Source organism: Nematolebias whitei, chromosome 7, assembly GCF_014905685.2.
Source record: "Nematolebias whitei isolate Nwh7 chromosome 7, NemWhi1, whole genome shotgun sequence".
Lineage (NCBI taxonomy): Eukaryota > Metazoa > Chordata > Actinopteri > Cyprinodontiformes > Rivulidae > Nematolebias > Nematolebias whitei.
Window position 1 is genome coordinate 37,445,118 of NC_056504.1, and position 16,319 is coordinate 37,461,436.

At 39.1% G+C, this 16,319-nt stretch overlaps 2 protein-coding genes across 3 annotated transcripts in view; one reads left to right on the plus strand and one right to left on the minus strand.

Moving 5' to 3' along the window:
* ncoa5 (nuclear receptor coactivator 5) overlaps positions 1-15,113 on the minus strand; it is a 16,701-nt gene extending 1,588 nt beyond the window's left edge. Inside the window, 9 exon segments of the mRNA XM_037678834.1 lie at positions 4-131; positions 244-446; positions 602-731; positions 5,058-5,173; positions 5,245-5,436; positions 7,475-7,538; positions 12,043-12,150; positions 12,354-12,621; positions 15,058-15,113. Coding sequence (XP_037534762.1) covers positions 4-131; positions 244-446; positions 602-731; positions 5,058-5,173; positions 5,245-5,436; positions 7,475-7,538; positions 12,043-12,150; positions 12,354-12,522 — 1,110 coding nt within the window. The 5' untranslated portion in view covers positions 12,523-12,621; positions 15,058-15,113.
* The window catches only part of LOC119411874 (nuclear receptor coactivator 5), a 615,997-nt gene that overhangs the window by 582,568 nt on the left and 17,110 nt on the right, over positions 1-16,319 (plus strand). The gene's annotated exons all lie outside the window — the stretch shown is intronic.

Below are 16,319 nucleotides of genomic sequence, written 5' to 3' on the forward strand. Positions count from 1 at the left end.
CACGTCATCCGCCATCTTGGCAGCTTTTCTCGCAATTTCTTCCCGTTCTTTTTCACGGTTTTCAACTTTGTAGATGTCATAGTTTTGGGCTACCAGAAGCATGGCGTCTTGCATTGGCATGTTGCGATGCTCTATGACAAGAATTACACGCAAAAGAAAAGAAAATCAGGTTAATGCCTTTAAATTGTTGTATTTGTTTTGGGTTTTTTTTTAGAATTAACTCAGTTGTGGTGTTGGGACTACCTTGAGGTGTGCCAAACAGGATGTTAACAGTGCAAGAGCGGTGCACCTGGTGCTGCTGGGTAATAATGACAGCAAAAGGAGTACGGGCTCTGCTGACATCCTCAAGAGCCTGAGTAAGAGACACCTCCGTGTTGAGGAAAATCAGATCCACCACCATTCCCAAATCCCGGACTTTCCGCCCGACTGTCTCCGCATACTCCCTACAGTTGTTTTTGAAGCAAAGGTACAGACAGGCACACACACACAAACACACACACAAAGGAGCACTATGAAATTAAATGTGCCATGGCTGAGTATCACCAGCAGTGCTTGTGATTCATGGTTGGTGATCCCTGTAAGGATCAGAAAGTGAACTTACTTTTGCATCTTGTTGACAACAATCACAGAGCAGTCAACAGGACGCTCAGTGTCGTAACGCCGCTGGAGTTCTTCATAGTACTGTCGATAAAGTTCATCACGACGACGCTCCTCTGGTCGAGCTCGATCATCTAATGAATGCCAGGAGTGGAGGTTGTTTTAAACTTATGTCAGTATCATTTTCATTAATTTATAAAACGTTAATTCAGCTGTAAAAACAATCATTGCCCGATTTGTGTTCAAGACTTTGAACTATAGATATTGTAGTTACACTTTTTTAAACAAGTGCAGATGAGTATGAAATACAAACAGGAGTTAGTAGTTTTAAGCTGTAAACATGTTCTTAGTTGTAAAAGAAAACTAATGTTTGAAGAGTACACTAAAAGAAAGAAATGAGGATTTTAAAGGGATTAAAAAAGTAAGTTTTGTACTGAAAGTAGAGAAAACCCATTTCCTTGAGAACAGGGAAATAAGTACAGCAAGGAGGCACTTCTGACCAAATTAGTCGTCCCGCACTATATTGTGATTTATTTATTAGTTTTAATGTATCGCAGGTTTTTAAACCCTTTTTTGTGTGTGTAATGTACACTCATCTCATCGTCAAAGTATTTAAGAGCATAAGAAGTTTTTATGAGAGTGGGAATTTCATGATTCATGCTTATTTGTTCACCACGCCCACCTGCTCTCCTGTGATCAGCATAATTCTTCTCACCTGGCGGATCTAGCATTTAAGCGCTCCCGTTTATCTAGCGCCAGATTATTGAAAACCTTGTGCAAATGTCTAGCCATTTCAACTACATCTCGTGTACAAGATGCTACTTTTTATAACACTTTGTACCCCACAGTTTTTATGCAGGAGAAGCTAATTTGTGTTTTTTTTTTTCATAATTTTAATAATTATATTTTATTTTGAGGGACTTCCTGCAGTCTCTCGGCAGCTTCCTGCTGCTGAATAACACTGTCCTTTGACAGAGCTAGGCGCTCATATAGATGCCCAGCAAATAACCACATATACAAAGTCTCTTGCTCAGGGTTTCAAATTCCCTACCATAACTCCACCCACTCTGTTGTCATGTGACCAGAAGTCTAACCATAATGACCAATGAGGTATACTCTTGAGGACCCATCCCCCAAGTTGGAAGTGCATTAATTTCTTAAGATCATTACTGTAGTTTGCGCCTCATGCGCAGACCTGTTCATCTGCAGCAATAACGAAAAACGCACGGAGAATTTCTTACGATGCAGCTTTCAAGTTAAAAACAATCGATCTGGCTGTCGAAGGAAACACCTGCCGAGACGGAGGCAGTGTGTGATGATGTTTTTCTGAGTCTCGAAGAGGACGTTGATTCACAGGAGGACGAAGAACAGTGATGAGTGATTTCTGATGGACAACCTGTACTTTTTATTTATTTACTATTTTACTGTGTTAAAAGCATTTTTCAGGGAAAAAAAACATTTACCGAATGTTTCTCTCCTCCTGGGTCACGTGGCTCTGCTGAGCAAAAGTCGTCAAAATGTATTTTTAAAGCAGTCAAGTCTGGTACATATTTTAATAAAAGTTTTTAAATTATTTCTGTGTGACATATTTCTGTGTACGGTAAATATGTGTTGAAATACCAGTATTAAGTTCACATCCGAATGCATGACACAAAGCGGAGGAGACAACAGGAGGGATTCTTCCCCCGTCCTCCTCCAGGCTCCGCTGAGCAGAAATCGCATCAAATTTATTTAGAAAGTACATTTAAAAACTAGAGGTGCACCGATTTCCTTAAATTTTAGGAAATCGGCCGATACTTACACGAGAAACCAATTTTACAGATTTTTTTTTAGTTTTAACAACAATTGTCTGAACTTCATTTATATTTCAAAGCTCTAGAATATTGTTCAAGGGTATGCTTTTCAACAAAATAATATTGGAAATAAGAAGGTGCATTGTGACCTTATAACACCTGACAGTGTCACTTATTAAACAAAATCGATATCAGCCAAAATCAGAATAGGCAGGTCAGACATTTTAGAAATCGGTGATGGTGATTGACCAGAAAAATGCAATCAGCGCACCCCTATTAAAAACAGCAGCTGTTACCAAAAGTGTTTAACAAAAAAAAAAAAAAAAAAATTAAAAAAAAATCAATGGTACTAATAAAGCGTCTCTGCTTTTTGCAGATGATGTGGTCCTATTGGCTTCATCAAGTCGTGGTCTACAGCTTTCACAGGAGCGGTTCGCAATGGAGTGTGAGACAGCCGGGATGAGGATCAGTTCTTCCAAATCCAAGGCCATAGGCTTCAGCCAGAACAGGGTAGAGTGCTTCTCTGGGTTGAGGAGGAGGTCCTGCCCCAAGTGGAAGAGTTCAAGTATGTCAGGGTCTTGTTTACAAATACGGGAAAAATGGAGCGAGAGATCAATTGGCGGATAGGTGCTGCATTTGCAGTGAAGCGGGCGCTGTACCGGTCTGTTGTGGTGAAGAAAGAGCTGAGTCAAAAGGCGACGCTCTCAATTTACCGGTCGATCTATATTCCTACCTTCATCTATGGTTATGAGCTTTGGGTTGTGACCAAAAGAACGAGATCACGGATACAAGCGGCTGAAATGAGTTTTCTCCGCAGGGTGCCTGGGCTCTCCCTTACAGATCGGGTGAGAAGCGCGGTCATCCGGGAGGGACTCAAGAGTAGAGCCGCTGCTTCTCCACGTCGAGAGGAGCCAGTTAAGGTGATTCGGGCATCTGGTTAGGATGCCTCCTGGACGTCTCCCTGGTGAGGTGTTCCGGACACGTCCCACCTGGAAGAGACCCAGAGGAAGACCCAGGACACGCTGGAGAGACTATGTTACTTGGCTGGCCTGGGAACGCCTTGGGATTCCACTGGAGGAGCTGGCCCAAGTGGCTGGGGAGAGGGAAGTCTGGGCCTCCCTACTTAGGCTGCTACCCCTGCGACCCGACCCCAGATAAGTGGAAGAAAATGGATGGATGGATGGTACTAATTTAACGAATATCTGTCGTATTTTACAGGTACTGTGACTCCCGGTCACATGACCTCACTAAGAATTGTGGGTAAAATTGACCAGTATATAATTTTTAAATAATATCGGTTACGTAAGTGTTTGGCATTGTTCTGTCCAGTGCTTATGCTTAGATAGTTCTTGTGTTCATTTTGTAGGTTGAATGGTTTTAACCATGAGTCAGACAGCAAAGCACCATGAAGACTTACGACAATCACCAAGCCCCAGTTTATGAAACACCTTCCGGTGGCTGATTCTTGTACTACAACAAGAGCTGCACATAAAGCCAGAAGCTGGGCACAGATTCTGATAATGTAATGTGGATACCCACAACTTAATAACCGGAGTGTCTTATTTATGTACAAAATGATGATTTATCTTAAATCTAGTATGTGCAGTTTAGAGTCAGGTGTGTTCTGTAGCCCTGCAATTACGGCAGTTTGAAGCCTGTCTCCCTGTGCATGACCCTTGCCTGTTCTTTGACTAATGCAATCAGTACTGGACGGATAGAAACTAAGCAACAAGGGTTAATTTGACTGAAATTACTTTATTTAGTAAAGTATTCAGTCTCAAAGTACAAAAAAATAATAAAAATGATCCTTCTCTTATTTAGATTGAAAAAGTCTGCACAAAATATAGATCAACAAAATCCACTGCAAAAACTAAAGTGCAGGTGCAGTTTCCCAAAATAACTAAATAAAATGAAGCTTAAGATCTGTTGAGCATAAATGTAACATACAAGAAAAAATATGTTGCCTTTAAATGAGGTGTAACTTCCAAAACTTGTGACAAGGTGTCTTCAGCCTGAGGCTTGTGGTGTTTCAGCCTCCTCGCAAGAATGATTCCATTTCTCCGACTGCTTTGTCTTTGATCACCTGCCTCTTTTCTTGGTCCATGGACTGTGGAACTCAAAACACACAGCCGAGCTGTGCGTGTTTGTACCGGCAGTTTAGAGCGGGGTTGGGGAAGAGAAAAAAAGTCAAGCTGCGCCGGTACCGGCTGTTTGGAGCAGAGTGGGGCGGGAGGGAGAGACAGCTGAGCAGTGCACCCACTGTCTGTACAAGCAGTTTAGAGCTGGGTGGAGAGACACAGCTGAGCCGCGTGTTGTTTGTCTTTAGCTCTTTAGCTAGCTAGTATTGCATGTAGCTAATTAGCGTTATGCCAGTACCGACAAGGGGGTGGGGGGATGCGCAGTTCGGTTCGGTAATCCGGCGCGCTCGGTTCTGTTAAAGGGGCTGGGCGACCCTCTTGTATAATGGTAGGGGAAACACTGACATACTTACGTCATGAAATTAGCATATCATGATATAATTTATTTTCCTGGGCAAGCTTTTTTTTACCGGTATTATCGTGAACGATAGGATATGGCCCAGTCCTACTGGAAAGTAACCCCCGCAATATGTGATGGATCACTGTACTCTAAACTATTAAAGTGTAGTTTGTGTGCTCTGCATACTACCTGGCTCACGACGTCCATTCCAGGGATCTAAATATGGATCCCTGTAGGGTTCATCCTTCCTCCTGTAATAGTCCTCGGCACCATTGCCACCACGGTAGTACCTGTCGTAGTCATCTCTGCCGTAAGGAAACACGTTTATACAATAACGTTGCCAAGGGATTAACAAATTGATGCAAATGTTAATTACCTGAGTGCAGGATCTCGAGGGGCACCCCTTAGATCCTTATCTCTGCTCCCCGACCGATAACGATAAGCGGGATCTCGAGAGTGGCTTCCTTGTCTGGGCTCTCTACCATCACGGCTGTCCCGGAGCTCACGTCCGTCACGCGGATAAACAGGTGAGCGTGACCGAGGACGGGGCTCTTTGCTGTACGGAGCCCTGAGAAAACAATCATCCATCAGTGCAAGAACAGTTCAAAGATACAGTTCCTTTAAAAATAGTGCAGAAAGTAAAAGAAACATTTTAACAGTGAGGACAGACTAAAATCTGATTTAAAAAAAAATATATATATAAATCAAATTAACTTGGAACATATTTTCTCAAATGTAAGTTAAGCAAACACAAGTCATTTTGGTGTAAAAAACTTTCAATTAAATCCAGGAAGCATTTTGGCAACTCAAGAGTATGCAAGTAGCATAGCTGCTTAAGCAGCTTTTTCGAAAGGAAGGTGGTTTAATTTTTTAATCTAACCCTACATGGTTAGTCTTATTTTCTTTAATAATACTAATTTGAAAATAATTTGGTAATTTCTCCACTTGTGTAACACATTTTGTATTACCGACTTCTTAAATGTGTCAGTACTATTTTTCCTTTTTATCACACACACAAAAAAAATTCAACACTAACCATTTCAGAAACTTTATTTTTAGTAAAAGTGCCTGCATACTCTATATGAAGTGCCAAATTTGGCTCTCATTGACGTAGTTGCGTGATAAATCACATTCTTTTGTTCTCAGTGTAGCTTCGACAAACTCCTTCTCAACACAAGAACCAGGCTCAACTTTTTCCTCACAGGCATACGCACCAAGCATTGTGTGATTGGTCAGAAGTTTGTGGCTGCGTTCGTCAATGCAGAAAAGCGCTCAGACATTCAGCTGTATGACTCTTTAAACACACTTAGTCAAATGGTCAAAAACTCCTGGATCGAGATCGTACAGACATTGGTATGGAGGGGTCTGTCTGCTGAAAAGTGTGGCGCTTTCTTCATGATAGATTTGTGGACAAACGGAAAATGCAAAGACAGGGTGGAAACTCTGGCGGAAAGAAACCCACGTGGTGAAGTACACTGCAGCACGAGAGGTTTCGCAGGAGCTCCATGTCTGTATGTGTACGCCTGTGTCACGTGAACACTGAAAGGTGTACGCAAAAACGAAGGTCCCGCAATCACGTGACCGCGCGTCAACTGTTCAGCTTCGGGTTGAGTATATAGGGCCCTTAACTTTATTTCCAAAAATCGTTTTGTCACCTTGAGTTTTAGAGAACTTCAAATAATATGGCACATCATGACAGCCAATGTTCAACAAGCAAACAAATTATAAAACAAACAAAAAACATTTTTACTTTACCCAAACTTTTCAGGAATATTTTTTTATTAATACACTGTACACATGCATGCATTTAGTTTTGGTTTGTAAGATGTGTACCGATTTAAGCTCCGCCATGACCATGGGGTCAACCTTTCATTTGCCGTAAAATAAGTTCCCACGATGGCATCATATTCACGCAAACACGCAAGTGGATCAATGTGCGTTGTTCCACCAATAGAAAAATGTTTTTCAGTTGTTCAAAAAGTTCTTCAAAAATAATGACAAATGTACAAATGGTACAAAGAAAGAAACCCAGCAACTACTAAGCTTTTAAAAAGTAGTTTTAAAAAAATTAAAAACACTGGATTTGTCCATTTACATTTTCATGTAGTCTTTCTATTTTGGAAGCCATTTATTGGCTTTAAAACAGGTGTTTTTCGCGTTTAAGCGGTTACAGTAAATAGAAGCAACTTGCACACAAAACCATGAGGTAAAACATACAATTTGTGTATTCCAAAGAAAGGGAGGTTAAAAACATTTTACCATAATTTTTTGGTTGTTGCCATTTTAGCCAGAAGAAGTGTTAAACGGACATCACAAAATATTTAGCAATACAACAAAACATAAGGTCATGAATATGAGACAAAGACACGTAATTACACCAATTTGTCTCTCTTCTTTATTTCAACACATCAGGAAATGGCAACTGTGTGAAATGTTGACCGTTATATCAAACATTACAAACTCATTCAAAAGCGGGGAAGCTTCCAAAATGCGTTTAACCCTTAAAAAAAAAAAAAAAGTGTAGATGATGAAAAATTAAATACGCTTTTTTTACCGACACCTCAAAGGCGATGGTAGTTCTTCACACCCATTTTGCGTGACTTTACCTTCGTGGAGGACTCTGCTGGGATTGAGGTTTAAGTTGACGTCGTTCCACTGCCATATTTACATCTGAAAATAAATCAATCCAAACGTTGAACAAAACAGTGACATGTAGATCAGCTCATGACGATCACGCAAAGGAGGCCGCATCCAAATAAAATCGAGTGTCGTGATCAAGTTCAGAAATGGTAAAATTTGCCAAAGATCAAAGCGGTGAAGAGTTGCCAAATCCATTGAGGGAACAAGCGAGACACAAAGAAATTCTTCATTCTGTCAAAATTGCTCCAAACTGACTGACGGCTTAAACGTGAGTTAAAATTGGGTTAAAATTCAGGAAAGAAAAAAGAAAACGCCAGTGATGCAAATGAATCCATAAAATATGTTAAAACCTGTTAAATGTATTAATTTACTTATTTGGATTCAGTTGCAGTTTAAGTTCTACAACCCACACAGTATTTTAAGAATCTTTGGTTCAGTTGAAAAAAAATTGAATGCATGGTCTCACTAAAATGGTGTTCAAAAGAACAGAATATTGTACATATGTGACTATACCTAATAAGAACAAATTGCAACACATTTAAAAACACCCTTGATGTGGCCTTTGATTGTCCCTAGCCTTTAAAATTGCCATACATGAAACTACATTCTTTATGCACTGTTCAGCAGTTCTGCCCACAAATCTCAGATGATGCTTGTCTGATTACGGATGCATCAAGAATTGTTTTTTTTTTGTTTGTTTGTTTTTTTTGTTTGTTTGGTTTTTTTTTTTTGGGGGGAGGGGGGTAAATCTCATAAGTCTCTGAATCAGAATCTATTAAAATCATGAGGTGCCTTAAGTTTTACACCCCTTTAATACTGATATCATCCATATTGTTTTAGACTAAATGTCCTCCACATAATATACTTTGCTGCACAAAAAGAAGTAGTGCATACTTAGAATAACTTGCTACAAAAAAAATCTAACCTGGCATCAAAGGAAAAAGCACTTCCTTGGTGACAGTAGTCAGTACCAAAATGGAAAAGGGAATATAAGGAGTTTAATCAAAAAAGGAGAACGATGATTGTCATCGTCACATTTGGTCTTAAAGAAAAATACCTGTGAAGATGTTGCATCTGGTCTTAATAGTATACTAAGGAATTCAAAAATGTGTATCCCTAAAGGCCCCATTTGCACGAAGCTAAGAAACTGTAGAATTTCTGCTGAATTTAGGCCAATACTATACACAATAATGACAGTGGTCGTTTGTTCTGACAATGAAGCGTTTTGAATCCAATTCTAAAAGTGGAGGTTTTTGGAACATTCATGGAGGTGTTAAATTGCAGATACGCACTACAAACGATTGCAGTCGCTTTTTCTGCACTTGCTAGTAGATGTAGGCTTGTCACAATAAACAATAAATCAATTAATTGCATGATGAATGAAAATTATCTACCTCATTTTCATTTATCGGCTTTATTGTTTCTTTGTGTCTCTTTTTCTACTGGACACTGGATGACAAAAGGCTCAACTCTGGTGCTCTTCACCAACTCCTCCCTTTCTCTTTAAAATCTGTTTTAACTGTCTAAAATCGCGTTATTGGATCGTTAAAAGCAGCTAAGCTGAGAAGCTAAGCAACGAGCTAAGCTAACAGGCCGAAGCTCCAAAATTCATGGTTGAAACTCGTGCTTTTGTGTAAAACACTGTTTTTCTCTGCAAAATGAAGCTGAGAACTTTTTTACTGATTTTTTTAATTAAAATTTTTGTGTGAAAAATGCTATGCTAAAGAGCTCAAACCACACCTAACATGCGCCATTTTGAGAACTGAAAAACAGAAACAAGAGACAGTCCATGTCACGTCAAGGACATACTGCTTGCTCCCTCTCTATCCATCCTTCGGTTCAAACACTTATACTGCCATCTAATGGTCAAAAAAGGTACTACATACAAAAATTAACGCAATATGGTTTTTTTTTACAATAATTAGTAACTACTGTCAAATTTCAAACAATATTATCGTTTATCGCAATAATTTCTGAGACAATCGCCCAGTAAAATTTGTTATTGTGACAGGCCTAAGTAGATGAACAACAGTATTAATGGCAGATAGTATGCCGTTAGTGCTGCTCACCCTTTTCACCATGTATGAGCAAACCAATCTCATTCTCTGTCCTGACATTTGTGTAAACACAGTTTGACAGACTGAAGTGTCTACGTACATGCAAGTGTTGTTGAAATACCAAAATACCAGTGACAACTAGTGAACTGGCATGGAAACTACTAGAGGATTCAACGAGCACAGAACGACCAGTGCAAGCGTGTTTTATCCCCCACAAGCGAATCAAAACAACACTAATGTTTCCAGAGATTGATCAGGTGTAAACAGGGCCTAAAACTGCTTTATTGTACTTGCATTTTTTATAGCATTGATGACAGATGAGATCAATCATAGCCATCAAAAGTTTAACACACATATATATATATACACACATACATACATACATACATACATACATACAGTAGTCCCTCGCTACTTTGTGGTTTGTTTTCCATGGACTCGCTCTATCGCAGTTTTTAAAAGCAAGGTTGGACATGACACAAAACTGGCTAACTGATGGATGAGCCGCACTATCGGCATGGAATTTTTATTTAAAATAAATAATTTTAAATTATTTAGCCCCTGCTGCACCTGTGTGCAGCCCACAGCTGCAGAAGAAACTTTCACCTAAGCATCCTCCTGCAGTGTGTCATATCTCGGCTCTGCAGCGAAGTGGGCGTGGCCGAGAGCAGCCAAGGCAGAGAGCTGAATAACATGCTGTGCTCTTTTAGAGCATTTAGAGTTTAGAAACATTGTTTAGAATATTGCAAGTGTGGGAAGGGTTTAAAACGCCTTTATATGTATATACATAAATACTAAAATAAATTGTGTATTTTTCAGCCTATAAGTCGCAGTGTTTTTGCACCATTTGCATGCCCTGTGACTTATACCCCAAAGCAACGCATTTATGAATTTTTCCCCATATTTATAAACCAGTTTTTGGCTGAGATATGACCGTTTTCATTCATTCTGACTAAAAGTATTGAACACTACCATTTTCAGCCGCTAGATGGCACTCGAGTAGTATGGCATGCCGTTACATCATGTAATAGGTAAAAATGGCTATTAATTGCCACAGCCTGCCACCTTCGTCCAGCTCGCCTGGCGCAACCGTCAAATCAGCTTCATTTTGCTGCACCGTCCCGGCAAAACAGTGCATTTATTAAGTAAAAGTTCAACTGAGCCACACCTTTGCTAAAATGTTGAGCAAACAAATAATTGTTTTAGATGCTTATCTTGTTAAATTTTGAAGAAATGTGCAGCGTTCCTCCACCCTGATTTCCTACCTCAGAGCGCACTCCTGGAGCACCGAGGCAGCAAATACTTTTGAAAATGCAGCTGATTTGACCGTTAAAAGAGATGGACGGAGACACGTCCTGAACTGCACAGTGCGCTTTTATACGGACAGTTTTAGAGAGTGGGGAGAGACAGATACAGCCACGTGCTGTTTGCAGACAGTTTTAGAGCAGGGTGGGGAGAGGAGAGAGAGAGACACATCTCAGCTACACACTGTCTGTACCAACAGTTTTGTTGTTGTTGTTGTTGGGGTGCAGAGACACATCTGCAGTGTTTCCCCTAGACAACTTGCCATGGCGGGGTGCTCATCTCATCCACGACTTTTGTTGGGGGGCAGAGACATGTCTGAGCGCAGCTTGTACCAACAGTTTTTGCCCCCCCAGGGGGGGGGGGGGGCGCAGCATGAGTGAAGAGGCGCTTTTAGCTTTTTAGCTAGTGTTGTGCACTGTTTATACAGACGTTTTTTGAGTGTGTGTGTGTGTGTGTGTGTGGGGGGGGGGGGGTTCAGCTTGAGAGAAGAGGCAACATGAGCGCTGCCTTTAGCTTTTTAGCTAGAGAGCCTGTATTTCGTGCTGCTAGCTTAGTGCTATGTCAGTGCCAGATGGGATAGGGAAGTTCGGTTTGGTAGGCGGGGTGCTCAGTTCTGTTGACGGGGTGGGGCACTCTTACTTGTATAATAGTAAGGGAAACACTATATCTGAGATGTGCGCTGATTGTACAAACAGTTATTGAGTGTGTGTGTGTGTGGGTCCGATCTAGGGAACAGGTGGGGGGGGGGGGGGGGGGAGGCTGTCTTTAGCTTTTTAACTAGCGTACCTGTATTACCAGCTGTTAGTTTAGAGTTACGTCAGTGCCGACAGGTGGTTTGGGTGGGGGGTTAAGTAGACGGGGCGCTCTGGTTTTGTTGACGGGTGGGGTGCCCCACTTTGTATAATTGTAGGGGAAACACTGCGGTACCACTTACTACTTGTACTACTATTCCTACTTCGTGATTTTTCACTTATCACAGGGCTGCAAGGTACGGATTCCCTGTGATAAACGAGGGACCACTGTATGTATGTATATATATATATATATATATATATATATATATATATTATTTTTCATTAGGTTTGTCCTACAGCCCATCGGACAAAATAATAATAATAAAAAAAAAAGTCCTCAATAACCATACAATCACACTTTATGCATTTAAGGCTTACCTATTTTGTAACCTCTATATATTCGCCCTTTTTGAGCCGCCCTTGCAGCTTCAGCCTCTTCGGCGCGCTCAAATTGAACAAATCCATACCCTCGAAGCAAGGACACGCCTGGAAGAGGAATATTTTAAAGGGCAAAACCTTTCAATACATTTAAATGTCTACCCACTTAAAGTTTTTTTAGAAACATTCTCGCGTATCATTTCACAAAATGCAAAAACGTCTAGTTTATTGTTGAACATAAAATTTTGATATACTTAGCGACAACCACCTTGAGAAAAACCTTTGGCGACTCGTCACTTATGTTTACTAACCGAGTATTTTCCCGTATGGGGTGAACATATCTTGCAAATCCTTGGTTGTCATGTCGGATGACGGCAAATTTCCAACAAAAATTCTTCTCTCCAAATCTTTTGGATCATTACTGCTGCAGGTGCGTGAGTATCGCCCAGGAGAGAGGCTGCGACTTCTTCTGCGAGACATGACTAGATCCCAAGGTTTATCAGTTTCCTTCTTCGTGCACCACAAATGCTTGAAAGGGTTTTATTTGCGTGCGAACGAGCGTTGTAAGTGTCTTCAATCCTGAAACATGTCAGCGAGTAAAAGAAAAGATCAAACTCCTTCAAAATTCAAAAGTTTAGAGGATGAGAAGTTGCAGATCAAATTCACATAAATGGTCAAACAAAGTGAATTCAAATGCTGATGTAAAGGAAGCAAATGTTTACACTTGAAAGGAAAAAAAAGCTTTGTAGCTCACTGCTTAGTAAATAACAGTTTTTAACCAGTTCTCAAATGGACTTTTCGTTTAAGCTGAAAAAAAGAATGCATACGGTTATAGCAAATGATCCATTTCCCCATTGATTGTTAAACTTCAGCATGTAATGGACTCAAAAGTTTCTCCTCATTTACAAGCAAAAACAAATGCAGGGTAATATGTTCAAAGCAGATCTTAAAAGTTTATTCAAATTAAATAAATAGTAAACTTTAGTGTTCACACACACACTGCAGGTCTTAATGCTCAAATCCGATTTTTTGCTCAGAATTTATTATTTTGTGTGACTGTTCACAATGCAGTTTAAATGCAACCTTCAACAGACGACAGTGAGAACAGTCTACGTCCTTTATTCAACCCGTATGCACAGAAGAAAATGTGACGTCAAATGCAGCACGCTGCGTTTATATTAGTTGTTATGGAAGCACCACATTAGCGTGTATCAATTCAGAAGTTGTTGTGCAATTAGAATTAAGTTACTGTATTATCTCCGTTTATATTTGATCTTATGTCGGAACAGGACTGACACAATGAAAGTAAAACAAATTCCAGTATTGATCCAACCCCAATGTTGGTATCACATGTTGCTGTCATCCAGGACATGGCAAAAAAATAAATAAAAAAAAAAAACTTAAAAATAAAGCAACTGAACTGTGTTTGTTGCTAAAGATGTGTGGAGTTCTAAATTTTAATATGCATGACATTGGTATCGATATTATGAATATTTAGATGGATTTGCATAGTCCTAGTTCAATGATGTAAAAGACAGATGAAAAGCGATATGACCATGCAGACTGCAGTCACTTTGAAAAGCACCCCAAAAAAAAAAAAAAAAAAAACCTGGGTCTTATTTTTTATTATATATATAATTTTTTTATAATGTTTTTTTAACGAATTTTTAACGCACAGACCATTATATAAAAAAAATCTGCTATGAGTCACATATGGGCAAAATAGCCGATCAAATAAGGGCTACTCTTGCGTGCAGTGTGAATGTAGCCACTGAAGTAATTTAAAAAGGATGCATCTGATGAAAATTTTAAAAAATGACGGGGTCTGAAATACAGACATGTTAAAGTTATGGCAGGATGTCAAACAGCCATTTGCCTATTCGAGTTTAAAATATAACATACATTGGGTATTGAGCAAACTTCTGTTTTACTTTCAAATTCATGGTAATTTTCCTTGTGTTAACATGAAAAGTGAATCAACAGACAACGCTAAAGAAGCAGGATGAACTCAAAATAAAATCTAAATGAACTCACAGAACATTAACCAGTGTTCTCAGTGTTTTAACAGATTTTTATCTAATGATAAACTAGCATTTAATATATTTTTATACTAGTTGGATTTTAAAGTTTTACTCTCCTCTTTTATGTCCTACTTTGCTTTGAATATGATTGTCGAGCCTTGAGCACTATTTTCTGTAAATGGTTTATTTGTGTTCTTACTTTTAACATTGTGTGTACGCATGGATGTATGCTTATGCTCTGTACCACTGCAAACCAAATCTACCCTTCAGAGATTATTTTTCTTGCTATTTAAATGACAAGAAAAATAATGTATGTCATTCTGTTTTTGTCAAAATACTAATTCAAAGTTTAACACCCCCCCATTTTTTTAAACTAAATAAAACTGCAAGGCTGAACCGGGTAGTTGTAAAAAAGAAAAAAAAATTGGAGCAAATTATACAAATGGAAAGTCTGTTTTGCAAACTCGGACATTACTTTCCATACACAAAATCAAAATTGGCTTTATGCAATAAGCCAATATAATTAGTGTTGAGTACTCAACAAGTTTCGTCACTTGAGTAATTTAACCAGTAAAAATATTGACTCCTAGGATCTGTTCCATTTCATTGAGCATACAGAAAACTCGACAGCACGTTCTAAAAACAAAAAAAACGTCTTCTTCAAAACAGCCCTTTTGTTTTGAAATGACAGAGCCATCTTCAAGTAAACTGGATTTATTTAAATGAATTGTGTATGGTCAACTAAAAATGTCAAAATCCAAACACGAAAATTCATTTGTGTGTGTTTGTTAAATATATTTGTTTCTCATTGTCCACAAGGAAAATACTAATTTTCCATTGGTAGTGACAATGCAAATAAAATTCATAAAAAATAAAAATCAGTTGATGTTTTCAGACAACACTCTTACAGCACAAACTAAGAAACCACACCACAAACTGGAAGGAAATAAATACTTTGTTATTTTAAGGACAGCAGACCCTTTTCTTACCTTACCTGGAAGGTGGGTGTTCTGGATTCAGTCCCACCTTAGTTTTGATGGCCCAAATGCCTGAAACCAGTGAGGGAAAGAGCCAGATATAAAATTAGAAGATATTAACCACTTTAAATCCTCTGCACTGTCTTAACAGTTTTACTATTACAGTAAAATAACGCCAGGATATGTAAATATTGTGTGTGCATTGATTTAAGACAGATGGTGCACAAGATTACAGCATTACTCCTCAAATCTAATTCACACAAAACCCACAGTAATTTAAATGGATTTCACAAAAATACAAGAAATGATCTAAGTCTGAAAGAGTTTTAAAAATGGTTAGATGTTCAGAAAATCCGACAAAGACCTCTAAAAATCACAAACGGAATGGGTCTGGCTTACAAACGGCAAATTATAAAATAGGGCCGAAATCTTTCTTTGACGTGAAAAATTTAGACCCATACGAATAAATAAAAATAAAGTTAGCTTGTGATTTTGTTGATGCTAATAGCTTCTGGACATATTTATGTACAGTTCTGAATTTGAAATGTTTCAATTTTCATGTATTTTATCAAATGTGCAAAAATTTTAAAAATGCTTAAGCTAACTAGCTAGCCTAATGCGGTTTTGTGGCCTTCATTCCGACCAGGGCCTGTTCTTCGTATAGTTAGTGGCATGTATTCTTGAAAGCACAATTAAAAACATAAAATGTATTTTTAACTCCAAATCTTCACATTTGAAACACATGACTGCATCTGATGCATATCACTGTGCCAGAATATGCTTCTTCTATGACAATGCGGTGCTAGCCACGCAGCTAAGTTAGCGAAGGCTAAACTAACAGGTTAAAGCCCAAAGGCTTGTTTCACATTTACTAGACCAGCTACGTTTATGGACATAACCGGTGAAAGTATATTTTATAGATAACAGCTGTCTACGTACCTTCGACGTGTACTTTATTTGTATTTAAGTCGCTTAAGGTCACGCATGAAAAGCCGAAGCTTCCCTCGAAAAACACGATGATTTTTTTTGCGCGTTACGCATGCGCGACAGTGATGAATCTTTCTGCGTCGAGGACTCGCCTGCGCTGCGCTGAATCGTACGTCGACGTTGTCGCCATATTGAATGTGGCAAAAGTGAAGACAAATATAGAAGATGCGTCGTTGATTCAGAGTGGCAACACGGAAAAAGCTGGGCAGGCTATTATTTTCCAAGGTTTATAACTCACACACACACACACACACACACACACACACATACACACACATACATATATATATAT